This window comes from Scleropages formosus, chromosome 8, assembly GCF_900964775.1.
Source record: "Scleropages formosus chromosome 8, fSclFor1.1, whole genome shotgun sequence".
Classification (NCBI taxonomy): domain Eukaryota; kingdom Metazoa; phylum Chordata; class Actinopteri; order Osteoglossiformes; family Osteoglossidae; genus Scleropages; species Scleropages formosus.
Window position 1 is genome coordinate 26,438,814 of NC_041813.1, and position 27,412 is coordinate 26,466,225.

Consider the following 27,412-nt stretch of genomic DNA (forward strand, 5'->3'; position numbering starts at 1 on the left):
GGATGTTTATCAAAACCATTGCGTTTAAGCGCTGTGCTCCACTTTTCAACAGGATGTGAACAGCGGAAGCTAAATGTTCAATTTTATACTTTTGAATCACTTTGCTTAAAGTGTTCTTAACCAGAACGTGCATAAATTCCTCTCTAATTGAACTCATTGAGCTACGCCAAATGGTGTCAGTGTGCTACAAGATTAAACTGTTCATCTGAGAAAGAATGTATGAACATACACAAGAAGGACTTAAGAATACAGGTTTCCAGTCTTGATTAGGAAACATATTTGTATTAATACACACACACACATTATCAGAACCGCTCGTCCCTTACGGGGTCACGGGGAACCGGAGCCTACCCGGCAACACAGGGCGTAAGGCCGGAGGGGGAAGGGGACGCACCCAGGACGGGACGCCAGTCCGTCACAAGGCACCCCAAGCGGGACTCGAACCCCAGACCCACTGGAGAGTAGGACTGCGGTCCAACCCACTGCGCCACTGCACCCCCCTGCTATTTGTATTAATATTTCTGTTTTAAATCTGTAAACATACATTATTTACAGCATCATAAAAGTAGCAGATTGTATTTTAAATCTCCAAGCCACCCTGACTTCTTTACATCCCGTAAGTCTGTGCCATCACCGTTACTCGGGTACACTTGCATTTTGATGAAAGCAATCAAGTAGCACAGCTTGTTCAATAATTTATTTGAATTTATTAAAATATTGCACACGTGTGCGTTGGCGTAAGCAGTCAGTTCAGCTCCCCAAGCCTATGTCAAACTGCTCATATGGAAAGTCTCTTTGGTTTGGAAGAAGTTTAAGGCTCACATTTCCCTGGAAAGACTGCTGCAGACACTGTGATTTTAAGAGTTCCATTCACAGGATAGAGCACAGCTAACGCGGTCCTGTGGCAGGCCCGGTCAGCTCATTTCATTGAGTTTTTTTCTTTGGGAAGTCCTCGCGAAACCCTTTGATTTTAAATTGGGAAATTGTTTCTGTACCGCGGTGGCACGGTGGGTTGGACCGGGTCCTGTTCTCCAGTGGGTCTGGGGTTCGAGTCCTGCTTGGGGTGCCTTGCGATGGACTGGCGTCCCATCCTGGGTGTGTCCCCTCCCCCTCCGGCCTTATGCCCTGTGTTGCTGGGTAGGCTCCGGTTCCCCGCGACCCCATATGGGACAAGCGGTTCAGAAAATGTGTGTGTGTTTCTGTACCGCAGCTGTCACACAAGCGAAATATACCAAAAAGGGATGCGTAAATATCGAGGGCAGCCACACATGTTAGTGTGTTTACGGTTGCATTCATTCATTCGTGTGGGAATGTATAATGGATGGGCCTGTGGCTCCTGTAATAGGCTCGATGCACCTGGACACTGCCATTCGCGGTCGCTGCCGCCACTCCACCCAGCGCCTTGGCCGGCCCTGACCTCTTTACCGCTCCCAGGGGAAATTAGAGAAACCCAGAGACGGTGGCTGTCCCCTTCCTTGTGCTGCCCGGTGACTGCTGGTTCCAGCACAGGCTCCCAGTTGCCGTCCCGACGCTCAGCCCCGGGGTTTCGTCCCTGGGCAACATCTGCCCCGCACTGCTCACGCTTTCCTGCTTTCAGCTGAGAGGAAGTGTGGCGCTTGATTGTTTTACACTGTAATAGTGTGCTCGTTTCTGCCTCATTCTGAGGTATCTCACGACGAGCAGGTGACGTGTACAAACCGTGCCCCCTGCAGGTGACAACGCTCACTGCAGAAGTGGCGCACATGATGGATCCAGTCGACACGGTGAAACGCGGCACGCAGCGCACAGATTTCTACGTGAAGGGCGGATCTGGTGTGGCTCGTTTTCCCACGCAACCCACGAGAGGGGGGAAAGGGTCCGGGGGATTTGGATTATTATTTGGAGCACGGATTTTTTTATTATTGTCTCGCGCAGCCAGCGGTGTAAACCCCGCACGCATCGACCCAGCAGCATCGCCATCGCATCGCATCGCCGGTCGGATAGCGCTCGATTCCTCCGAGCAGTGAGCGCCGCTGAGGAGGGAAGGGAAGGGAAGGGAAGGGAAGGGAGGGAGGCCAAAGATCGCCGTTGTCAGGGAAACGTGCGGGGCTCCGGCAGGAGCGCGGCGGTGTTTGTTTGTCCAGATCACGTGGCCCGCATTTGGAGCACGGGGGGCCACTTCCTGTTTTACTCCAGCTTGGAAACGGACGAGCTGCTGTTGTCAGATGCAACAAAATGGCTGCTAGGACGAACCCGCTACATCTTTTGTAATCTTCACAGTCTTGTGTTTTTTACGATAAAATTGCTGTGGTCTTGGGAGGGGAACAAAAAATTTCTTTCAAGAAACTGGACGTTTTGAAGATTTTTCTTCATGCGATTATTATCATTGTCGGTTGTGCTCGACATAATGATCTGTCTGAGCTCCTAAAACCATCGCTGGCGACATCATCATCATGATCATCACGCTGCCAGGCTTTTGCACTTTAAAATAGCCAGCGATCGCAGCCGATCTCGCCGCGCGCGATTCCTGCCTCTACTCGTTGACAGCGTGGTGATCGCGCGCTGTCACTCCGTCGGCCTCTTCTTCGCCGCGCGCCCGAGCGATCGGGGACAGGTTGCTGCTGTGAGCGCCGGTGTCGGGGACCTGCCGCCTTCTCCTGTCACCATGATGATCGTGTGCTGTGTGGGAGCATCATCCGTGCTTCTCTCGCCACAAACGTCGTATTCGCCGTGGCTTCAGGAAAGGATCGAAAGGATTTAAACTTTTGGATTGCTTACCCATAACCACCAAGGTACTTAATTCCGCTCAACGAATGCCTGATGATCTGTCATTTTACGGCTGTGAACCGAGCGCTGCGATTAACATCGGTGGCCGAAATATAAAAAGGTAAAAAAAAAAAAAAAAAAAAAATCACAGCGCTTCAGTGCTTGAAACGCTCAAGGGAGATGGTTGGACGTCCGGCATGAAACGAGTCACTGGTTACTGGTTACACACGTCGTCGTCCTAGGGAGACTGGGGCTCCTCGGAACTGGTCCAAGGTTCAGCTTGATGTGCAGAAGTAGGTCCGTGAGAAAGCTGTCATGATGGTGAGCAGGTAAATCATCATGTGGCATCGTGGTCCGCATTTAGTGGCCGGGCTGTTCATCTCCACATGATCATCATGTGTTTCCTTGAAGGCTTGAACGCACAGCTGTGCTGTAAATACAGAATTGAGTGTGAAAAGACATTTTGCCCAGAGATGCATGCAGTTACACTTTGCTTGTTGTAAATGTGATAATAATCGTGGCGCGTGAGTGTATGAATAGATGTAGCGATGTAAAAGAAAGAGTGTGATCGAGTCGACAGCCTGGCTCCTGTCCGAGGAGGGACTGTGAGTGTGACCTTCAGCGATAAAACTCACCGACTGTCCGAGTTTCCGTCAGTGTCCACGTTTTAGTGGCCTCCAGTCGATGGAAACATGTTGGTCAGACGTGGCCGTTGAAAAACAAACGGTTCCGAAGACATGATGATGAAGCGGTACGGTATCTATCTGTCAGGCTGAATAAACACCGTCCGTGTTTTCACGTCCCAGTCACTGGCAGTGATTTGTGTGAGTTGCTTTAAGAAGAGCAGCCGAGCGAGGTTTTTCATTGTTCTCATTTGATGTTATCTCTTTATATCCCTGCTGTTTTTTAAATGTTATATTTGTACTGAAATGGGCAGCTTTAAACGTTGTTTAAAAGGTCCCTTCCGGGATAGGCTCCAGACATCCACGACCCTCAACTGGATTAGTTGCTATGGATGATGGATGGATGGATGGAGGGTTTTGTCCTGTTCCTGTGAGGTTCTGCCTGCTGCCATCAGAGCTCCTGTCCATTTGGGAACATAATAAAACAGAAGGATGTGTTGGTACCCAGGAGCACATGGCGCATGTGTGGGATATTCAGTGTATACTGGTAACACTTTAGGTCTTCGACAAACACTGTTGTTACATGCAGACCCAGGAAACACAGTGTGAATGATGATATCCCTGAGATTACACCATTTTCCCTTCAAGTGGGTCTCAGTGAGGGGCTGCCTGAACACACAGTCGCAGTGCAATGTGGGGCAGGCTGTTTGTGTGCTGTCTGCACAGGTAGTGCTGAACATGCCCTCTGCTCAACTTTCCCACTCACCTAATGTGTGAAACTCATAAACTTTAAGAATCAGTTCAGTCCATAACCGTCATAAAAATCATGTCATTGTCAAAGTCCTGGTATCTTCAGAGACTGCTTTGATTATTTCCTTTCAAAAAACATACAATTTACGCAGATATTAAAACTGCTGTTTCAAATACCAGCAAACACGGGCAAGTAATTGTTGGATGTGAACACATATCTCTCCAGCATCCATCAAGAGTGGAACTTATTTTCATCCACGGTGTTTTTCTGTTTTGAAATGTATGAAGATCCAGAGCAGAATTTCACATCCACACCAATTGCTGGACAAGTCGCACGGAGCTCATGTTCTGACAGTCGGTCAGTGTGCTGTGTTTGACCTCCGAGAGGCATTATAAGGGACCAGTGTTCATTTCAATAAACTTCTATCAAAAGATTTCTGACAAAACTATTAAAACAGATGTTGTGTGGGTGGAACAATGTGGGTTGAGACCCTTTCTAAAAGGTGAAAGAGATTCCCCAGGTAACACACACATCTCATACCCTACTGGGATTAAATAAACTGAATGGGTCTTTTAAGTTCCAATCCATCTCATGTACCATTCGGTTTTTCCCCCTGCCAATTATATATCTAATTATGTTGCTGTTCTTCCCCTGTGATGACCCTAACCCTAATCCAGCATCTGTGGACACAGCTACCAGTCCTTTCTCATGTCAGTGGAATTGTTGCTTAAAGCTCTCAGCTAAAACCAAGCTTGTCCCTCAAACTCCGGCCATCGCTTTTTTCCAAATGGAAGGCCGAGTGGTGTAAAAACATCTACCTTCGTCTGTCGGTTCCCTTGTGGTGTTAAGAGGAGTGACACAAATTCAACTTCGAGCCAAAACACTATTTTGATGTCTATACCCGTGTGTCTGCTGCACTGCAGTAGTTTCTTTGCACCGATTGTGATTTTGGCTTTGTGAGTTCACCTGCGGTTGTAACCGTCCTTTCTAAATGTTCAACTTTCTTCTCGCTAGTAATTATACACATGAGGGAAATGCTTCTCAATCCCCCCGGGCCTGACCGCCGTGTCACAGGGCTGTATATAAATAACTTTTCTGGAAATGCTACTGTCATCCTGTAATTTACTGGTGTTCTTTTTCATGTTTTTAAACTCTTTAGCTAGTTTGTTACCCTAATTCTTGTTGTCTGACTTGGACAGCAAACAAACGATTGAACCCCGTCAGATCTAATTTACAGATCAGCGATAAACAGGCAAATGGATATTTTGTATACTGCCAGTTTAGCGTTACTGATACATCTTTTCATAACCCAAAAGCTGCTCTTCTATGCTTACCAGATGGTTGAGAGTAGAAGGCTATTTTTATCAAGTTTTCCATAATTGCTTTCTAGTCAGGTTTGCTGACTCTGAAAGAAATTAATATGTTCGAATGTTTAATCCTTCTCTAGTGTAGAGAGTTGACTTGCCACCTAAGCAAATATTCACATTATCTTGGGCCTAAACTGAAAATAGTCTGAACATACCATCTGCAGATAAGAGTCTATTTATAGCAGCAGCCAACCGAGAGGTTTGGTTTTGATCTGTGGAAAATTCTTCTTGGATAACCATGTGGTTCAGGGTATTTTTAAAGCAATCCAGCTTGAATTTTCCTGAACACATGGGCACAATATCTGTTTCTGCCCTTTCCACACACCATAATTTTGCAGCCAGCCTTAGAGGAAATGGAAACCCTTAAAAAGCAGACAAAGTTATGTAACTGGCCACGGGAATGCTGGGCACTACTGAATGAGGGAATGCTATGACATCAGACTACCTCCTTTTGACTGCACTTACATAACGTGACTTTCCTTCATTACTTGTCATTGAGGTCAGATCGGGAGCAGAGGACAGTGTCACATGACATAGAATGGAGACGTGGTAAAGTTGTCTCCAGCCAGAAGAGGGGAGTGTGTGTCATTCTTAGTGACCAGATTGGCGTATTTTAAATGATAAACCATGGGGTTCATTTCCAAAGATGCATCATCTTCCTGCATGCAGGATTCTGGCAAAGGCAGAGACAAGTCACATGGGTTGAAGTAGACAAAGGAGTGTGCTGAGTACCAGTGTTGTTGAGTCTTTAAGAGCAAGCCACCCACCTGTGTCAACTGAGGAGTGGCAGCAGTCCAAAAAATGTCTCCTGCTCCCTAGTGGTGTCTGATGGCTTCCTTACCACTTCTTCTTAAGAATTATGTGGTGAATAGTGTTAATGATAAATAAATTCTGCATTTTTCAAGACTGGCAACGGGTGTGTAGGGGGACTTGTGCGTAGAGAGCAGATGTTCTCAGTGGTTTCATCTGAAGGCACACCTTCAGGGAAATTGATCATTGTTCAACTCCGCTTTCTTTCTTACCTGTAGCCAAGAGAAGAAACGCGGAACACAGCAAGAGAACCGTTTGATGGAAGAAAAGAAAAAGAAAAAACAAGAAGAAAAGAAAAAGAAAGAATCCGCTCAGAAGAAGGTGACAGTGGCTCCTTGTCCCTGTGTGTCTTCGCTCTGTTGTCCCAGTGCTGTCCACAGAGACGTGTCCAGCCTCCCAATCTCAGCCCTGGACAGTCCCAGTCCAATGTGTCTGAAACATCACCCTGACACCCCTTGTGTTGGGAGGGACAGAGCCACCTTACAATTACTCATCATTATGTTAGAGCCTTGTGAGCACTGAGCCAGGTGAGATTTGGAGTGATATGTGTTCTGAGACTGGGGCTCTCTGGCTCCCTCTCCCAGGGGGCTGTGCTCTGTGGAGGGCACTTTGGGGACAGACTACAGCTGTTGTCCTGACACGCTCTTCCTTATTTGTGTTTGACGATTATGGTAAAGGTTCCTTTCCGCTTGATCGTTTCCGAATAAAGTAGTAAACAAGAGTGCCACCGCTTGTTTCATCGTACAAAGCCATCAGTGATGAAGTGGCTTTTGTGGTGTTTCCAGGCATGTCAACCGCTCACGTCTTTCTCTCTTTGTTCCAGGCTGCTGAAAACAAAACCAAAGGTGAGTGTGTGATTTATTGGCCTCAAGGCATTTTTTTGTATTGTAGAAGTTTAGACCCCACCCGATCTGACTGCATTGCCATTCTGTAAATTGATCTAAGGTTGAAAGACAAGAGCTAACATTCTCTTTACAGTCCAACTTTTTATGGAATTATGTTCCTGACTGTGTCAACCCAGCATTCTCACTGTGTTGAAAACCTTAGAGCCTAGAGGTTTCCTTGTGCACCGCAGTCCAGCGGCTGCCCATCCAGTGCTGCATTAGTCACCTTCTTGTCCCGAATCTTCAGGATTCTCAGACGTGCTTTGTTTCCTGTTTGTAATGTGTGCGTTTCTGCACCAGGCCAGCGGTGAAGAACTGCGTTCACTTGGTTTCTTCCAGTGGCCATCTGAATATGAGGTGCCCCATATCTGAGCCATCTTGAATGTCATGCTAAAGCACCCAAGCCATTTATGGGACAAAGGACCGGGGAGGGTGGGAACAAAGTGTGGGGTGGTGGGTGCTCAAGGTGGAGGGAGGGGGGGTATGGGAACTTCAGGGCTGTTAATCTCCTTCAGGGAGCAGTGGCGGATCTTCAGCCAGGCTGTCAGGGAGACAGATGGTCCCGAAGCCCACGCCTTGCAGATCTCATTAGAGCGTCTACTGAAGGACCCGTCCAGGTTCTGCTCTGCTGCAGACAGAGATGGTGTGTGGGAAGGTGGTGGGGGCAGCTTCCAGCTTCCTTCTCTCCTAGTGGCTGCAGATCTATAGTGTACTTGTGTACGTGTGTGAGTACATGCAAATTTGTGTTTATTATCATTGTTGTTATTTTGGCGTAGTGGTTACGGCTGCTGCCTTTGGACTCGAGGGACCCAGGTTTGAATCCCACCTCCTGCTGTAGTACCCTTGAGCATAGTACTTCCCATGAGCTGATTCAGTAAAAAAAAAAAAAAAAACCCAGTTTTGTAGATGAGTGAATCGTTGTATGTAGCTTAATATTTTACACTCCTTTTAGTGTCGGTTAAATGTAAATGTATGTTACATTTGTGTACACATGTTTGCATTTGCCCGTGTGCGCAAGCGTGTGTTCAGCGGACAGCAGCGTAGACATTATACCGCGTATAAGCAAAGGCTGGACCTCTTTCTCCTGCAGGCCGCTTAATTAGAGCACAGAAATGCTGCAAAGCTTCCTTTGCGAGTCACGTCACACCGGTTCGTCCGAGCGATTGGCTGAATTCCTCTCATGAGTTCTGCATTTGGTTGCCCCCCCCCCCCCCCCAGTGTAGCGTAACGCCACATGGCATCTGAGCAGAAGCAATGTAACGGATGATGAATGCTGTTGGCATTTTACTGAGCCGCATCAGGTAGTACGCCTTCAGCTTTGCACCTTTAAATGTCAAGGTTTAATGCTTTACTCTGTGTATTACACCTATGGTCACTCATTTGTGAAGTATCCATTTAAGAGCATGTATTCCTTATAATGGGGCTTTACTGGTGCTTGTAATCCAAAGAGTGACTTCTGTGTGTATTGGGTGGTACACTTTACCCTTCTTTATAGCTGGACATTGCAGAACTTGAGTTTACAGTCTTGCTTGCGAGTACAACAGTCTGTTCTTGGGTCTCGCGGTAAAATTTCCAGAGACGGCATATGCCACATGAGTAGCATGAGCAAGATTATGAAGAGCGAGTACGAGGGAAAGATGGGGAACCCAGCGTCCTGAGTGACAGCTAACATTTGACTGATAAATTAACTGCTTTCAGCACGTGTCTGATTTTTCTACCTGTCTAGTGGGACTCAAGAACGTGAAAGTCGATAACAAGCAAAACGTTTTAGCACTTTGACTGTTTCGTATAAAACAAAAACTCACTAAATTTGAAAGGCATCCTGTTTGTGGCGATATCTCTATAACATTTGTTTTTCGGGGAGCGTATTCATATACGGCCATTTCATTCAGAAACACACATATAGGCACCAAAAGTACGCAGCCCTAGCAAACTCACCGCATATTTACCTCCTGGTGGGACTCGCTGCCTCCCCGTGGACATCTCAGCAGCTGGAGTCCATTGAGAGATGACAGCGAGGAAAACTGGCTCACAGCAGTTGTCTGTTTTATACTACTACCATGTTTGCATTCGTGGGAAGGAAAGAAATCACAGCAACGTGAATAAAAGTTTTTCTGCTGCTACTGCAAACCTGATGAAACTTTGTTTGGATTATCTGGGCTGAGGTCGGGTCACTCGCTCTCTGACTAACAGCAGCGCCACGTTAAGTTAGTGCCACATAAGATTATCTGGCCTAGACCACGTGTCTCCGTCCTTTTGTATGTAGTACGCTTGCATTTCCGAGTCCAAATGCAGCCAGATTGAAGTGTGCTAATGGCTATATTGTCTTGAACGAAGAGTATTTCAATCGGCATATGAAGACTTTTGATCAGTTTTATCATGAAAGCAGGATGTGGGTGGTACGTAAGTTTTTCGTGGGATGCAAAGGGTATCGAGAGATATGAGGCAGGAGATTGACAGTTTGCATATTGTGTTACTGTACTTTTCAGACACCGTTGAAGTTACGGAGGAAATGGAAATAAATGTGGAGCAGGTGCCCAGTGCCACGTCATCGCCATTGTCTGACTTAGGCCTCACATTCCTTTGGTGCACCACAGGTTTCCCAATTTCCACAGAAGACCGGGTTCCCCATTGCACTGGTGCGTGGCAGATTTACAGTGAATGGAAGCTGTTACCCTTCCTCGGCACCCTATGAAATCATAGATGGGCACAAAATAATTAAGCTTTTGCCAAAGTCGAGTGATTGAGTGATTAAAAGCAGATTATTCTGGGCCTGATGCAAATTGGTCTGCTCGATTGCTGCTAGGCCAGTGTTTCCTAACAGCGGACATTTGTTTTGGCAGCTGCGACGTAACCCTTGTCCAAGACCAGGGAGAACATCCACATAAAAAAAGTCTCTGATTAGCATCCTGTACTGAAGACTGTGTTTCAGGCTGGACACTAAGGGGGGGATCAGTGTCAGGGAACCCCGGTCCAAACAGTTGGCAGAGATACAGCTCTTGGCCTGTCATCCAATTATACCTCTGATTTCTGCTGGATTGTAGTTACTGGGTACATCTCACACACACACACACAGAAACCACTTGACCTAAGCAGGGTTGTGGCAAGCCAGAGCCTAACCCAGCAACACAGGGCACAAGGCTAGAAGGGGAGGGGACACACCCAGGACAGGACACCAGTCAGTCACAAGGCACCCCAAGCAGGACTTGAACCCCCGAGAACAGGCGCAGGCTAAACCCACTGCACCACTGCAACTGCACCACCGCACCTGCACCACCGCACCACCACGCCCCCCTGGGTACATCTGCTCCTTATAATTTTCATAACTACACTGAATGGTAAGGGGATTAGAGTGGAGCAGCAGGTATTGCTGCTGCCTTACAGCTCGTGGGCTGCACGTTCAAGTTTCCTCCAGGTGCTCTGGTTTCCTTTCACAGTCCAAAGACAGGTGTTTCAGGTGAATTGGGCAATCTAAATAGGTTGTAGTGTGTGAGTATGTGAGTGAATGAGTGAGGGTGTTACATTGCTCCACTGTACAGGCTGTAGGGAGTTTACTGCGGTGTATCAAGCACTGTAAGTCACCTTGGACAAAGATGTCAGCTAAATACCAGTTAGTAATCATCGTATTTCAGTTAGGAGGAAAGCGTCTGCTATATGAAATAAATGTAAACGTTTGTTACATTTGTGTGCACGTTTCTAGATGCGTACGTGCCTATGCGTGCTCACTGGACAGCGGTGTGGATTGACAGCAGTGTACGTTGTCTAAGCAGACAGTGGACGTCTTTCTCCCGTGCGCTATGCGGTTAGAGTACAGAAATTGTGCAGAGCTTCGTCTGTGAATGTAAAGTGTGGAGCCAGTGGGTATGACTTTGTAAGAGCGTGTGTGTCTCTGTGTGGGTGGGAGTTACGCGTGCGTGCGTTTCTGATCACGCGTACATGTGACCACGAATGTGTTCAGCTGCGTGCGCTCACCCTACCTTCGTTGGCTTTTGCGTCTCCCCGGTCTCACCGCTCATCTCTCCGCAGTGCCCGAGTCAGCCAAGGCCAGGGCTGGCGCTCCAACCCCTGGCGACCCCCCGGCGAACTCCACGCCCGGCAGTAGCAGCGATGGCAAGCGCCCCCCCTCCGGCGCACCCCACCCGCCCCGTGAGCTGCCCCCGCGCTTCCGCCACCACGAGCCCAAGCAGCTGTTGAGGAGGGGCCAGCCGCTGCCTGCCGGGAGTCCGCCCCCCGGCTCCCCCCAGGCTTTCTCCACCAATCAGCACGCAGGTCAGTGCGTCACCCTTCTCGCGCGATTCTTTTCACGAGGAAACTTCGAGCCGGAGCTGAATGAAGCGCAGCGTTTCACTCAGATTTCGTGGATCGAAGCTGCGGGCACCTCTAGAACAGCCCTAGAACAGATGGATTTTACAAATAGTTACAGTGGAGCGTGCAGAAGGTGTGCTGTGCTGCTCTTTTTTGCTTTGACTTCACAAATATACGTGACCTTTAATTTCCTGGTACGGTAATGTATGGAAAAGTAAAAAAAAAAAAAAAAAAAATGACTGGGGTGAGATTGGCTAGTGAGGGAGCCAAGAAGGTGATGTGTGTTTGGTGTTTGCCGTGGTTTTATATTATTTTCTGCTGTCTGAGGCGTGTGGTAAGCGTGTTTAGTCTGCATTTTGCACAGATGCAGCCTAAGCATGGTTTGCTGTAAAGCACACTTATCCCAAGCTCTCCGCAAATTCTTTAGCAGTGAAGATGGAGGCACCGCACGGCGTGTATCCCGGCCGCACGGGTCTGTCGGCCGTCTATCAGCCGAGCCCAGGGAGCGAAGCCCAGACACGGTCTTTCTCACAACGGCTCGCTGTTACGCCAGCAGTTCAGCAGTGGGAATTAATAAAGGTCTCTTCTCCACAGGGCTGCTTGGATTGTTGGTAAATGATGTAAAACTGTGGGGATGTGGAGCTTTGGAAACTTGTGGTGGGGGGGTTTCTGATGCTGATGTCCTGTTTCTCCACACGAGTAATATTTAGGGCCCTATGGGCTGGTGTGTGTGTGTGTGTTGGGATGGAGTATGTGGGCCGGGGAAAGACCGTTTTGCTCCATCACGCGTTCCGTCAACAGTTTCAGTATAAAAACTGTGGAACTGCTGGAATACAAGGGATCGCTTTTGAGAGCACGGGTGGGGCTGCAGAGGGGGACGGACCCACGACACGGAGTATTCGAGAGGGATCGCTTGCAAATCTACGGTCCCGTTCCGCCGGGTCTTTTGCGTTCCTGGCCGCAGTTCAGAGCTCAGGCTGCTGCCGCCCCCGCCGCCGTATTTGTCCATGACCATCTGCAAAGCACAAGAAACCAGAGGAAAAACTCTGTTTTCTCTACTTGGTCTGCTTTCGCTGTTAAACAGACCCCAACACACATACACAAGAATGCTCTTGTAAAAGTGCAGCATCACAGTCGCGAAAGGGAGTGAGAGGCTCTCATTCTGTTCGGGACAATGTGGGACAGGAGGGGGGGAAGGGGTAGTGAGGCGATCCCTTACGGCCTCAGTGGCAGCAAGTTCCCAGGTTCTTCATCAGTCCCTAGGTGAACATGCTGATCATTCTAGACAGTGCTGTCCTCAGGAGCTCCATCCAACCATCCAGGATGGATTCAGTCATATTTGGAGTCTGTGCTCCAGGGTTTCACGTGGCACCAAAAAATTAGTAAAAATTTAACTTCTTGTGCAGCCTATTTTTTTTGATGGTATGCAAGGGTGGGCACAGCCCTGGGTTCTTGGCTACAGTTCAGTCCTGTTAAGATGGCACCCGTTTGCACAGTGCCCCCCTCCACCCCACTTGTTTCAGTCCAGAGCTGTCTGCAGACGGCTCTAGTGCAGCTGCATTGGCACAAGCGCCACCTCAGCGCTGCTCTCCAGGCTTTAACACGCACACACGCACATGCAGTAGGACGGGCGCGTGCGTGCGTGCGTGCATGTGGAGCCGTGCCCCAAACCAACAACAGGGACAAAGCGTCGCCAAGCAGTCCAAGAAGCAGCTCGCCAAGTGATTAACGCAGCAGGAAGCCAGCGGGTGCTTTACGCTCCCTCTCTGTACGTGGACGCTTGTATCGTTCCCTCAAACAACCATTGCACATATTATCAGTTCTTAAACGCTTTCTCGAACCAACGCGAACTGACGTAGGACGAATTCCTGCGATTGTGGGGAATGTGGGATACAGCAAGGGGGTTGTGCTGCACGTTCCCGGTCTGAGGTTTTAGGTCTTGGCAGAAGATTGCCGGTGGAATCCATGTGGCTGATGCGAGAATTTGACTGGATGAGCGGAGGTGATACCATAGGAAAGGGAGAAGACTTGAGACCAAAAGATTGGAGCCTCTAGGAATGGGCTTCGGGAGGTACTGGAAGACTACTTCAGGTTGTAGCGTCCGGATGGGAGTCCGACACGGACGCGCGTTGCCATTATATCCGAGCACGGACGGAAAGCAAAATGACCCCACGTGCAGAGTGTGTTTATAAGTGCACAGTGCAAACCGTAAAGTACCGGGTAGAGGTGAAACCATGAACGCGGGACAATGAGACACACGGTGTATCCGCGCAAAGGTGAGAAGTGAAACGCGAATCTGCGAGTAGGACTCGAACACGGAGGTGTGACGAAATACTGGACTGGAACGTGGGACCAAGACCGGAGCACAAAAGGCAGGAGTAGACGGGACGGGCACTCGGGACTGGAACATAAGTAACTATGGAACAAAACTTGGGAAACAGGGAACTAATGATCATTAAGCAAGCATGATCTATCCTCCACCACTTGCTCCTTTATTCCTCAGTAGCTGCCAGATTGTGAACAGGTGCACGGGTCTGGGCTAGCAGCACCGAGTGGTGCCTCCTCTGGCCCGTTTGGGTATTGTCCCTGTGGGTCCCGACACGGGTTCTCGGATGGCGTCCGCGCCTGCACGAGAGAGGGAGCTGCTTAGAACCAGAGGTTCCTAGCGGTTTACCAGCTGGTAGGGAAAGAGGGTGAGGTCCCATAATGGGATGTTTTAAGACTCTGGCGTTTGGATTTCGTGGGCAGTTTCACCGCAGAAGTGGTCCGAGAGCTTGTGAGACTGCGTCCGCTTAGGTGCTCCGTGTGTGGTACGATGAGAAAATTTTAAGACTGGCTGCCGCGTGACACTGCTGTGTGGTCACAAGCCATCGGCGTATGGAACACGTCGGCATCTCACGGTGTCTTAGTACTCGATTGTAATTGATCGTACCGAGTATATTTTGTCTGTTTTCGTGAGTGTTTTTTGCCGGGGAGGTTGATCTCTCACTGTGTCCTGTCCTGTGTTTCAGAGCCTTCCCACCACATTGGTCTGGCAGCCAAGTATGAGAACCTGCAAGGAAGAGCTCCATCCAACAGCAGCTCGGACCCGGTAATTGTGGACAGGAGCGACACTGAGGCGTGGCCCTGTGTGTCTCGCAGCGACGACCACACCCACACACTATGTACTACAGATTCTGATTGTGCCGCGGAGACAAGCAGCGGTGGCAGCATGAGCACGGCTACAGACACGGGCCAGCTGGGCCGTTATGCAGCCCCTCACCCAACCAATGGTGGAGCCAGCCAGGCCCAGCCCTGCTGGGGTTCTGCCACCTTAAACCTGAACTTTAATTTGAACTTGAACCCAAACTCCAATCCTTCTGCGTGGCCAGTGTTGGGACAGGAGGAGTCGGGCACCAGGGAGGCCGGTTTGGGGAGTAGAAATGCTCCACCTCCTGGACTGTGCGGTTCGTCAGGAGCTCCGGCCACTCAGGGTGGCAGCGGCGGTCACAGTGGTAACAAGGCCAGCTCCTGTGCTAACTTCATGGGGTGTGGAGGCAGCAGTGCCTGGGGCGACCCGGAGTCGCGGTCCTCCCCGCCCACGACCGCGGCCTTCAGCAGCGAGCCGCAGAACCTTAATGCCGATGGTCCGAATGGCACTAAGCGAGAGTCATCGAACCCAGTCTGCCCTCTTTCTGAGCCTAACTCTTTTGTACCGCCTCCGCAGAGTCCCCTGCAGGTCACTGGAGAGGATGGCTCAGGGGACTCCGCCTGGGACTCGGCACCGACGGGCTGGGGTAGCGGAGGAGGCGGAGCAGGAGGCGCGTGTGTCTGGGGGCAGGGGAACGGAGGGGAGTCGGGAATCGGCTCTCTGCGGGATCACGCCGATTCCTGGGGTCACAGAGTCAGTGCCCCTGCCAGTGAGGGCAGCAGCGACAGCCAAGAGAGCCCTTCGCAGCGCAGGGAGAGGCCTCCCGCAGAGGAAGCCAGCCCAAAGCTGCTAACCCAGGACCTGGACCCTCGCGTGCTGTGTAACACGGGCTGGGGCCAGACGCCAGTCCGCCAGCACACGGCATGGGACACAGAAGACACTTCAGGAACACAAACGTGGGGATCCCCATCTCCGGCCACTCCGACATCCACCGTTCCAAAACCAGCAAATGTGAGGAGAAGTGACGGAGCAGGTCACAGTGCCACTACAGCTCCAACCTGGGGGAGTTCAGGCCCACCCCCCAACCAGCTGAGCTCCACATGGGGAGAGTCATCTGGTAAGAAAGTAGCTAATGGGCCCACGGAGTGGGGCAGCGTCTCAGATGGTCCAAGCACTGGAGCCCCTGCACAGTCCTGGACCCCTGAGGAGAAGTCTCCCAGCTGGGATGACCATCAGGCCAAACCAGACAACACCTCCCAGAGTTGGAGTGAGGGGCCCACTCCCACACCATCTCGTGGCTGGGGGGGCGCAGGTGGTGGTGGGGTCAAAGCAACCGGAGAGGAATGGGCTCGTTCCGAGGAAGGAAAGAACGACGGCCCTGCCCGTCCCCACTGGGAGGACACTCCTCGGGGCTGGGGGCGAAACGCTCAAGGGCACGGAGGAGGCTGGGAGGACACGCCGCGAGCCAGCGGCCCCAGGCAGGGTTGGGGAGGTCCGTCGCAGGAAGGCGCCAGCGGCAGCAGCGGAACAGGAGGAGGTGCTGCTTCCTGGGGTGGTGCTGCCTCTGTGAGGCAGAGCAGCACAGACTGGGGAGGAGAACTGGCAACGGGAGGAAATGGAGGTTGCGGCGGGGCTGGGGGGCGACAGGAGCCCACCGGGTGGGAAGACCCCTCTCCCCCTTCCCTCCGCCGCAGGATGGAGATCGACGACGGCACCTCGGCTTGGGGCGACCCGAACGCTTACAGCAAGACCGTCAACCTGTGGGACAAGAATGCTGCCTGTGCACCCACCAGCGGCCGCCCCTCCGCTCCTGGCAGCAGGAACGGCAACAAGCAGCCCTGCCACGCGCCCCCACGCCACAGCCAGCCCCACGGGCCTTGCGGGAACAGCGGCAGCCTGTCGGACCCGTCGGGACCTCAGCAGCATGGACCACCCAGCAGGACGTCCCTGGCGCCCGATGGTAAGAGCCTGTAAAGCGCTTGGTACATCCTGCTCTTCACGGCCCCTTTTTCATACCGGAGGGTGAAGTTAAGCTCTTCAGTACCCCACATCTTACGCTGCTTAAAAGCTGTTGCCCGTTATTTGATATATTACGGCTCAGGCCATCTGCAGGATCTGTTCTTTTATAGATACGGTATCCTTTAAACTGCCTTTGCACATTTAGACCGTCATTGATGTTCGAACGCGCGAGCCCGGCTGGTCTTAAAGGTCAGATCTCGAATGACCCATACGCTCCGTTTGTGTTTCTGAAACAGCCGTAGGTGGCTGGGAGGCGCTGGTTAGCAAGGAAGTGGAGGAATGTTGTTTACAAAAACAGAAAATATTTCCAGTTGGAGGGAAATGTGTAAATCATAAGGGGGGGGCTGCCATCTGCATGTAATTAGTAGACTGCTTGTTGTCCGGTGCCCCCTGCCGTACCGCCGGAGTCACTGCACCCAGTGTGGGAGGTACTGTACTGCCTCTCCCACCAGCTGGAGGGAGGAAATAAAAGCCTCTCTCTCGTCAGTCCTGTATCGTGCCATTGCAGCTCTCCTTTTTCCAGAGGCCTTTAGAAACAACAGGGATTATAGACAAGCCATAAAGGAAGTACACTGGAGTCAAAGTTTCATTTTGTAAATTGAAACATGGAAGTATGCCGTATCTGACACCTTTCACAATTAATGTTGTGTGCGATACATAATGACCTAGTAAGCAGCGATATTTCGGTGTTGCTAAGGTTTGGTCAATGTGCGCTTTGCCTCAGGTTGGGGAGAGGCGCCAGGAACACACCCCAAAGCCGAGCCCTCGTGGGGACAAGGGCCATGCCCGCCCCCAACTGTGGACAATGGGACATCGGCGTGGGGCAAACCCCTGGCCAGCTGCAGGGGCTGGGGGGATGGCCCAGAGGCCCCTGGACCATTTGGCAGGGGTACCACAGCCCCAGGAAGTGCCCCCTGCAAGTCAGGTACATACCCGCAGACGGGATAACAACAAAAAGGGTTCAGCAGAATCCCGTTTTTCTTGCACATTTTATTATATGTAGTGCTGTAAATGTTCTCGGTTGGGGGCTATTTCTTTACCGTCTGTAATGTTTAAGTTGCATCTGCTGCAGATGATCGGATAGCGTGGTGTATTGCTCTTTTTTTTTTTGTTTTCACCACAGCGGATTTTTGAATTCCACGTTCGCTGAGATGCTAAAGTCTGTAAATAATTGTGTTCAGATGGAATTGCTGCATTTATGATAGAGAATTTCCCAGCTTTGATTCATTAAGGTCTGCCCTTCTTTGGTTCTTTTTATTTCCAAGCTCCCAAATCTATGCAAGAAGGCTGGGTGGGCGGCAGCGAGGACCCAAACCCGACCGGGGGGCCATGGGAGGCTGAGGATGGGGAAGGATGGAGCAGCACCACATCCCAGGAGAGCAATTCCTCCTGCAATTCCTGGGCTAACCTGCCCAGACAGGGACCACAGAAGGTGACTGAAAATGGGAGGAGGAGGATGAGCTGGCAGTGGGTGAAGTTGTGTGGAAAGTACTACATTGGCTTCCTTGTGTTATGCAATGGTTTTTACAGAACATAACCAGAGAATAAATCAAGCAATGTCTATATTACTAAGTTTCTATTGACTGTGAATTGGTGGTAAAAGAGATGCTGGATTTACGAACAAATTGAGTCAAAGAATGACTTCCGGTCCAAACTGTGCGAGTAACTTGAAGAACCAGCGTGTTGTGTTGACTTTGTGTTGTCTCTATCTCTCCGTTCATTTAAAGGGAAAAGTAATGAACAAAAAGGATGATTCCTGGATCATGAATCGTCTGATCAAGCAGCTAACAGACATGGGCTTCCCGGTTAGTGAGCGTGAAAGGGCAGAAGGGTTGCCGTCCCAAATGTTTTTGATTCGCCTGCGGGTTTCGGCCTTGAAGGAGCTGGTTATATGTGTGCGGTGCCGACCGTCTGTGTCGCTTAATTTCACAGAGAGATCCAGCAGAGGAAGCACTGAGGAACAGCAACATGAATCTGGATCAAGCAATGAGTGAGCACCCTGTGTTGCCGTGCTTATGGATTGCAGCTCTTCCATTTGCGTTTCGGTCTTTCGGTACTATACATTTGTTTATTTACAGGCGCCCTGCTGGAAAGAAAGACAGAGCTGGACAAGCGGGGTGTGGGTGGTTCAGACTATAACAATGGACCCGTTCACAAGACAGCGGGCTGCCGGCCTGGAGCGCAGTCCAAAGAACCCGCCTCCGAACGACCTGCCTTCCTGGACAAGGTACCCCACGGCTCTCTCAAGTACACCCATCGCTGAGCCGCAAGTAGCAACCGCTTTCCGACAAATGTTCCTCCACCTTCGTGTCGCTGCTATTCCAGATGCAAAGCGGCATGATTGGCGGTGGTGGCGCATCGCTAGGTCGAGCCATACAGCAGGCTCCTCCCCCTCCGCAATCAGTCCCACCTCTCAACTCCTCCCAGCCAGGTCTTCGCGCTCAAGTGCCTCAGTTCCTTTCCCCTCAGGTCAGCGTTGCCTGCAATTCTGTACACGCGCTGAAACACGCTCACGCGGGAAAACAAATATGAACGCAGATCCGTAGGTATACACGTAAACACGCGCTCTCGGATGCCACGCACAGAGACGGAAACACATACTTGCATCGCGCTAACAGACGTATGCGTGATTATGGTGATGGCCACATAGATGTGTTGTCTTAGATACTGGTTAACATCTGGTCATGACTTCCGGTTCCAATTAAGTTTAATTGTTCACGTACTATTGCCGTGTTAATGCATGCTGCGTTTTAAATATTTTTTGGATATTTACCCTCCGACTTGTTTTTTAATCCCCCAGGTTCAAGCACAGCTCTTACAGTTTGCAGCAAAAAACACTGGCCTGAATCCTGCACTTTTATCCTCTCCAATTAACCCTCAACACATGACCCTGCTGAACCAGCTGTACCAGCTGCAACTGGTAAGCAAAAATCCCTGGCGATCATAACGGTGGGTCTGTTCCAGAGCAGAGTCAGACCAGCATTATTTAGTTTCTTAGAAGTGTGCAACTCTTGCAGGCGTACCAGCGTTTACAAATCCAGCAGCAGATGTTGCAAGCCCAGCGCAATGTTTCTGGCCCCATCAGGCAGCAGGAACAGCAAGTGAGTATCTCTTCAGCTCTGCCTGTATACAGGTGAATGTTGCTCTTTGCTGTAATATTCAGAAATTTTACAAATGGATAAGTGAGGAAAATGTTCTTTAAAATAAACGGTAAAATGCTTGTATTGTTGAATATTTGTAATGCAAACATTTGTGACGTGAGAAGGCAATATATAAATCTCCCCTTTGACGCTTGCAGTCCAGTTTCTGGGGTTGCACATGACCCTGGTTCGTGCTCTTCTCCGGCAGGTTGCACGCACAATCAACAACATGCAGCAGCAGATCCAGCAGCAGCAGCGCCAACTGGCCCAGGCCCTTCTGATGAAGCAGCAGCTGCATGCTCCCTCCCACCCCGGCACCGGCAAGTCGACCCTGGACAGCTTCCCGGGCCACCATCAGGCCTCGGGCCTCACCGACCTGCAAACCAAAGAGCAACAGCCCTCTCCCTCCACCTACATCCCTTACCCTCTTTGTGAGTCTCCTGCTTGTGTTTTTCTCGCTGAAGTACACCTGATCATTTCAATGCGTTGTAGATGCCTAGTTGTCATGTTATATTTTTACCCATTTGTATTAGAGGATGTTTTTCTAAAGCCAGTTGCCTATGTTGCCCATTAAGAGTGTGTCATCCTGAGGTCTGGACCTGTAGACATGATTTTGTGTGCTGGCGAACAACTATGCCCTCTGCTGCTCAGCGGCTGTCCTTCAGGCACCTTGTGCCTCCTCCTAGCGGTACGTAAGGAAACCTTTTGACTTTGACTGAAGATTCTGGTGCTTGTTTCCTGTGTGCCTCAGCCGGACTGAACTCAAATGTGAATGTGAGCAGCATGGAGGCTGGCAACCTGTCTGCGAAGGACCCCCCCCAGCCACAGTCGCGCCTAGCCCAGTGGACGCATCCCAGCCCCATGGAGAGCCTCTCGCCGCTGGAGACAGGTCTCAGCAAGCACGGTGCGAATTAAACACGCTAACAGCCGCGGGAAATGCAAGTGCACGCACGCACCCGCGCACCGCGGCGACTTGATGTTTTCATCTTTCAGGCCGCAAGCTTTCCCATGCACAAGGGCAGCCGCCGATGGATGACGCCTACAGCCCCTACAACCTGCTCCCCAGCACCGATTTGCCCTCCGGGTCGCTGGTGAGCCCCGAGAGCTGGGGTCAGACCCAAGGCCCTGGTGACAAGCTCTCCAACGGGACTAACATCAGCTGGCCTCCAGGTGAGCGGAGCCCAGCGCCCGATCAGGAGACCACACGATAGCCCTGTCCCATTTTAAAGAGCTCTGTGGGTATCGCTGCACGCGAAGTAGCTCCTTTCTCTTTCCTGCCTTCAGAGTTCTGCCCCGGAGTACCCTGGAAAGGGCTGCAGAATATCGACCCAGAGACAGACCCCAACGTGACCCCCGGCAGCGTGCCCAGCGGTCCCACTATCAACACCACCATCCAGGACGTGAACCGCTACCTGCTGAGGGATCGCAGCGGAGGTGAGCTGGGGTAGGGAGAGGAGACCCTTGCGAGGCATCTATCTGTGCACTGGGAGTGATTTTTGACAGAGCCAACATCCTGTAGATTCCCTTCGAAAGGAAGGTTCCTGAAGTATTTTTGAGTTCAGCCGTTTCATGCCAGGTTTCTTTTCCTTCTTCTCTTTTCTGGTATGTGTTGTTTAGTTGTACTGTTTAACCACAAAGTTGTCAGTTGCTTTTTTCTTCTTAAATAACGTTCCACCTTTCTCGAAACCTCTACTGTGTCGCTGCGGCCACCACAGGCTGCTCCCCTCAGCACAAGGGCCTGCCTTCCAACGGCTCATCTGACACTTCCTTCACTAGCGCATTTGATTTGTCGTCCTCGGAGATGGACAGCGGAGGTACAGCGTCCCTACAGCTCCGGCGCGTATCCATCACCACACCCCTCAAAGACAGTGCTCGGTGCACTGATTTCCGTCTCTCTGTGTGTGCAAAGGACCTCCTGTGTAGCTGTGCTGCTGTTACATCTGCCCCTTCCCACCTGAGACCCGTCATTGTGTGTAGCATGGATGGATGTTTTTCCGAATACTAGTGGATTAGTTCAGGTGTCATGGTCCTCGATGATCCCCGATCAGTCCAGCATGGGTCCTGCACTGTCCTTCAAACTCCCCTGTGGGTATATGGTTTGTTTTTTTTTTTTTTTTTAAATGGTGCAGTTACTTTGGTTCCTTGCTCAAAGTTTCAACGGCAGGGCCCCTTCTGGGATTTTTTGATCTTTTCACTGTTCGCTGCCGTGTTGTTTCCCCATAGAGATGACGTTGCCCCTCTTCCCGTTTACCCTGTTTCTCAGTGTGTTTTATTGGAGGTGTTTCCCTGTTAATACCACACTTTTCTCTTCTTCAAGGTAAACTTTCAGACAAGCCCACCTGGCCCCCTGGGTCCACACCCCACGGCCAGGCCCCGCTATCTCATGAGCTGTGGAAGGCACCTCAGGGCCCCAGGAACACGCCGGCCCCATCGCGCCCCCCCCCAGGCTTAACCAACACCAAGCCCTCTTCGGCCTGGGGTGGCGGAGCACTCAGCTTGGCGCCAGGTTGGGGAAGCTCCTCCTATGCTGGTACGTCCGTGTTTCGGGAAATATTAATATCTTCGTTCAGCGGTTCCCCACCTGAGATCTATGAGATATATTTACGTTCAGAAGCGAGTTGCGAAGAAGCACTTTACAGCACATTTTCCCAGTTAGTTGCAGTCACTTCCTTTTCTTCATTCACCCTGTTTATTAATCAGCAGGATGTCAGTCAAAATGCCATTCGAAATCCTTTCATGCGATAAAAAAAAACCACACTGCCTGAGTAAAAAAGTCGTCTGCAGGAAGGTGACAGAACACTGCCGTGTTTTTAGCCTCTTGTTATTGTTTCAGTCACCTGTGTTTGTGTGGCTGAGGGGCTGTGGAGATGTGTCAAGTGCTTTCTTTGCACATTTACTGTAGGTGGAGACCACTTGTGGTAAAACTGGCTGTTGTTGTCTACATCTGAAAATAGGGTGGTTCGCTGAATCAAACAACCACTCCAGCAACCAGGGTAGAAAGTGGGTGTGAATCATTGTGGTTGACTTGCAGTTAAACTGCTGAGTTTCTCACATTTGTGAGCTCTGTCTTTATTACTGGATGAATACATAATCTCTGGAAGACTGGTGTCTACTTCGGTGATACATCAGGAGGCATAACGTGTTTAAAGCTTTTCTCCACCTACAAATACAGCCAGTCTACATAAACTTTGTTACTCTGTGTGTCTCTCAGCAGGAACCACGTGGAGTTCAGATAGCTCAGTCAGGGGCAGCAGTTGGCTGGTGCTGAGGAACCTAACCCCCCAGGTACACTGCCCCCCAACCCACCGTGGCCCTATATGACAGAGAGTCAGAGGAGCTTCCTTTCCCTCTGCCCTGTGCTCAAAGAGCAGACTCGCTTCCCTTCCCTGTTTCTTTGGTTCGCCCTTGTTGACGGACACCCCGACGCCCCCCTTGCCGACCCGATTTTCCGTACCTTTTGTAGATCGATGGCTCGACCCTTCGGACGCTGTGCCTGCAGCACGGGCCCCTCATCACCTTCCACCTCAGCCTGACGCAGGGCAGCGCCGTCGTCCGCTACAGTTCCAAGGAGGAAGCCGCCAAAGCGCAGAAGTCGTTGCACATGTAGGTTACGGTAGCCGTTCCCCCGATGTTTATGTTACGTACACATCGGGTTTCCTAGGCGACATGTTTGTTACGGCATCCCTGTTCCGGACCCTTCACGACATCCGTTTCCCAGACGCTTACATTGCGGTAACTGTCCCGAACGAGAGATTCCTCCCGGTGTTTCCCAGACACGTTCAACTCCGAGTCTGTTTCCATAGTATGTTTAAACTGCAAAGTCTGTCGCACAGATATATTTACACTACGCTGTGCTTCCCACACTTGTTTACACCACAGACTGTTTTCCCACACACATTTACGCTGTTTCCCACACGCTGGATTATGAAGTCTGTTTCATTAATGCACTTATATTAGAGTCCAGAACAGGTCACGGCCTGAGTATAGTCTAATTTCTGTCTGAGTATTGCCGGTCTGCAGGGGGTTTTACGTGTATCGCGTCTTGTCAAAATTATCTGTAAACCATCCTGAGTTTGTTTTCGTCAACATCTAAGGTGAGTTTACAAGTAGTAAGTCAAGTTCTATTCTTGTGCCTTTGTGGTTCCCTCTGCAGTTCATGTTCAGCCAGAGTGGAAATATGTGGCCCTATTGGTCTCGATGACCCAGTTTCAGTTTTGTCTGTATGGCCAGCAACATAAGGAACACAAGCTTTATTATATCTGCTAGCAGACTGACTTTCAATTTTTATAGGGTGCTTTTCTCCGAACGCGTATCCTAACAGCTAAATAATTTTTTCGTTTTTGGTTTTTCCTGAGTCGAGTTATCTACCCAGCTCGACAGATTTGCGTACCGCACCTTTCGATCACGAGCGCAGCTCGTCATTCGCTGTTTTCCCATGTGCCCCTTTCCAGGTGCGTTTTGGGAAATACCACCATCCTGGCTGAGTTTGCTGGCGAGGAGGAGGTCAATCGATTCTTTGCACAGGGCCAGTCCCTCACACCACCCGCCACCAGTTGGCAGGCCAGCCAGGGCAACAATCAGGCAAGGCCGGGATTGGCAGGGGCGGGGCCAGGGCTGACGGGGGCGGGGCCTGCGCATGCTGCGAGCCAGTGGAACGGCAGCCAGGCCAAGGCCAGCGCTGGTGGCGGCAATGGCTCTGGCAACGAACTGCTGTGGGGTGGGGCTCCCACACACTACTCCAGCCTGTGGGGAGCCCCCGGCGGAGAGGATGCCGGGCTCATCGGAAGCCCCACCCCGATGAACACGCTGCTGCCTGGAGACCTGCTGAGCGGAGAGTCCATGTAGACTCTCAGGCGTGCAGCTGGTTAGTCGAGTGGCGATAATCAACATTGGAGAAGCGGAGTCGGCAGCCTCCGTGTGAGAACCTCCTCTGACCTCCTCCTGTCAGTCAGCTCATCCTCCCGCGAAGAACTCGGAAGAGGTGCTTACACGGAACGAGCCCGCTTATCTCCTCCTCCTCTTCTATTTCTTGTGCTTCATTTCCAACGTTAGAAACCCGAGGAGGTGGAACTTCTGCCCTTGGACTTGCTCTTATCATTTGGATAAAAAGAAGATTTTTTTTTGATCCAATGTACTTTAAAAAACAATGTCTCTAGTGACCTCGTGACCTTCCGCCTTCCTCAACACTTTCCCCTCCTCACTCACCATCGCTAGGGAATGCATCACAGAGGACATGCACTGTAGGAATGTTTCCAGAACATTCTTTTCTTACTCCATTTTGTTTATATGCCCCAATAGTAGCCTTAACCAATCTCAAGCCTGGATCTTTCATGTGCTTTGTACTTACTGGAGACATTTGTCGAAATTGCACACTTTCATCTGAGCCAGCAAGTGTACTGGAGAATGAGCACGAACAATGATGTCGCGTTGCAACACGAGGTTCATGTGATGCAGTCTGCAACACCACGTCCCACCCCCCGCCCCTGAAAGGAATCACACTGCTTTTCGTTTTGAATGTCTGATCTGATTTTATATCTATCTATCTATCTACCGCAAAATAATCTGAGGGTATAGTAGATGCCCTGGCTGAGCGTTTGAGTGTTTGTGCGCACTATATGCAGCCGTATCTATTTATGTACGCCGGTGCAGCTGTTCGATATTGCCCTAAAGAATTGTACGAAAAACACTTTGCCAGCGGTACCACCGAGTGTTTGAAAGACTAGTTGCTGTTCTGGTTTTAATTTTATTTCTCTTATACGAAGTCCAACCCAGCCAAGTTCACCTTCACCTTCTAGTGATGTGCAATATATTCCAGACTCCTGTCCAACAAGTGTTCTCAACAATATATATAATCTTTTTTTTTTTTTTTTTTGCCAATGCCAAGACAGACAAGTCTTTGTTTGGTTCACCTGTTAGGAAGGTCCGGGGCTGGTCGTCATAGCACTTAATGGGAGAACTTGGAAACGCCAGCTGCTAAGCCAATGAACCCAAAAGCAGAGAAGCGACAAAGCCTTTTTATTTAGTTTTTATTCTGTTATCTTGCTATGACTTACTCATTTCACTTTTTTAATTTAAGTAACGGAATCGTCATGAAGAATGGCAGATGATCTTGACTGCTGTGAATGAGAAATTTGAAGAGGTGAAACAGCAGCGTTACAGAGTTGCTCCTTAGGTCCGGATACGCTTGCTCTGTTTTAAGTGCCCCCACGCATCCCCCCCCCCATCCGTTAGAAGTAACTGGTGAAACTAGTCTGCTCCCCATGAAATTAAACATGTTTTAACACCTACACTTCAGCTTTCTCCAATCTGACCATTGCTATAATGGTCACTTGAGCTGGAAGTGAAATTTGCTCTGATCATCTCGGGGGTTCTTTGCTGTCCTCATTGTCGGTCGCTGCTGTCACTGTTTTTTGTGTCTCTCATCTATTTTCAGGAATTGCTGATACATTGAGGGGTGCGGTGCTAATATTTTTTCTTGTTTTTTTTTCCCACAACGCATTTTTTCATTTAATTGATATGCAGTCTGACCCACGAGGAAAAGGAAAAAAAAAAAAAAAAGACACATCATTTGTCTCTATGCAAAGTTTTGAAGAGAGAGGCAGCTATCTCAGAACGAAGAAGGCCCTCTTGCACCATCATCCTCCCTGCACGCTTGTTGCTGAAAGCGGGTCCAGAACACGGAGTCACCCTTTCAAATATGTTTCCCTAAAGAGCGATGCGCCTGACATGCTCTTCACCTCAGGGCAGCACAATTCCACATCTCTGTTCCCTAGAACAATGGTCAAGGCAACTTCCGTGTTCGTGCCGTCCCCCGCGTGGCCTCGAAGACCTCGAGAAACGCCCTCCCGACCTTGGGCCGAACATCAAGCCGTCTCGAATGTTGCTACCTCAAGTTTCCTCTGTAACTCGTGATTTAGACTCGTCTTGAAAACCAAGCGTAGGAAACAATATGTAACAACACGTTCGCCAACATCTACCCTCGTTTCACATCGCACGCCGGCGCCTCACGCAGCTTCTTAACTCGCTCTCCTGAAAACGCATACGCTCCGCAGCGAGGGCAGCCGGTCGCCGTCGCTCTCTTCCGCACAGGTTTCCCGAGGAATTGCCCGCTTCGTGTCACACTCGACTTGCAGAATGCCTTTGGAAGTCTTCTGCCGCCCATTCCAGTCCTGGCGCCAGCGAGCGACACCTCCTGAGCTCCACCGCCGCCTGTAACACATTCATTTCCCTAGACAGAGCCCCGCAAGTTTCTCTCGTTCCGTTTCGCAGCGGAGATCAGCAACGCATTCGTCACTTTTGTTTCCCGGGAAAGGGGCTGGGGGGGTGGGGGGGGGAGCGTGGTGCCATGATCTTGTACTGGGGGAAGGAAAAAAAAAGTCCTCTCTTCTCTGAGCTGCCGGGCTGAATATCCGTGTTTCTTCATGCTGAAGAACATATACCGGTGTATGTGCGTGTGCAAGTGTAGCTTATAGTTTCTTACCTTAATCTAAAACCACTTTCCCCCAGCTGCAGCACCACTCTGTTTTTTTTTTTTTTTTTTTTTTTTCCAACAATATATATTTTTTCACCCAGGTGAAAAAGGTGGTAAACATATCAATAATGAAACTGATTAAGCAGTACTTGAATTTAACAAAAGCG

The 27,412-nt window shown here is 50.3% G+C and overlaps 1 protein-coding gene across 5 annotated transcripts; it reads left to right on the forward strand.

Annotated features, from left to right (window-relative positions):
- Nucleotides 1-1,743: 1,743 nt before the first annotated feature.
- Nucleotides 1,744-27,412, forward strand: LOC108937189 (trinucleotide repeat-containing gene 6C protein-like). 5 transcript variants are annotated; one of them, XM_029254053.1, is made up of 21 exons: nucleotides 1,744-2,771; nucleotides 6,515-6,617; nucleotides 7,120-7,141; nucleotides 11,207-11,449; nucleotides 14,497-16,575; nucleotides 17,359-17,559; nucleotides 17,900-18,066; nucleotides 18,362-18,439; nucleotides 18,567-18,624; nucleotides 18,713-18,861; nucleotides 18,960-19,103; nucleotides 19,435-19,554; nucleotides 19,652-19,735; nucleotides 19,983-20,205; nucleotides 20,526-20,678; nucleotides 20,768-20,944; nucleotides 21,059-21,208; nucleotides 22,092-22,304; nucleotides 22,986-23,059; nucleotides 23,238-23,377; nucleotides 24,226-27,412. In XM_029254053.1, the coding sequence occupies exons 2-21, from the start codon at nucleotides 6,555-6,557 to the stop codon at nucleotides 24,617-24,619; spliced, it is 4,932 nt and encodes a 1,643-aa protein (XP_029109886.1). In that variant the 5' UTR covers nucleotides 1,744-2,771; nucleotides 6,515-6,554; the 3' UTR covers nucleotides 24,620-27,412. The 5 variants fall into 5 exon arrangements, with proteins under 5 accessions (XP_029109886.1, XP_029109888.1, XP_029109885.1 ...); XM_029254055.1 differs by lacking the exon at nucleotides 1,744-2,771 and adding an exon at nucleotides 2,801-2,866; XM_029254052.1 differs by lacking the exon at nucleotides 1,744-2,771 and adding an exon at nucleotides 2,889-3,074.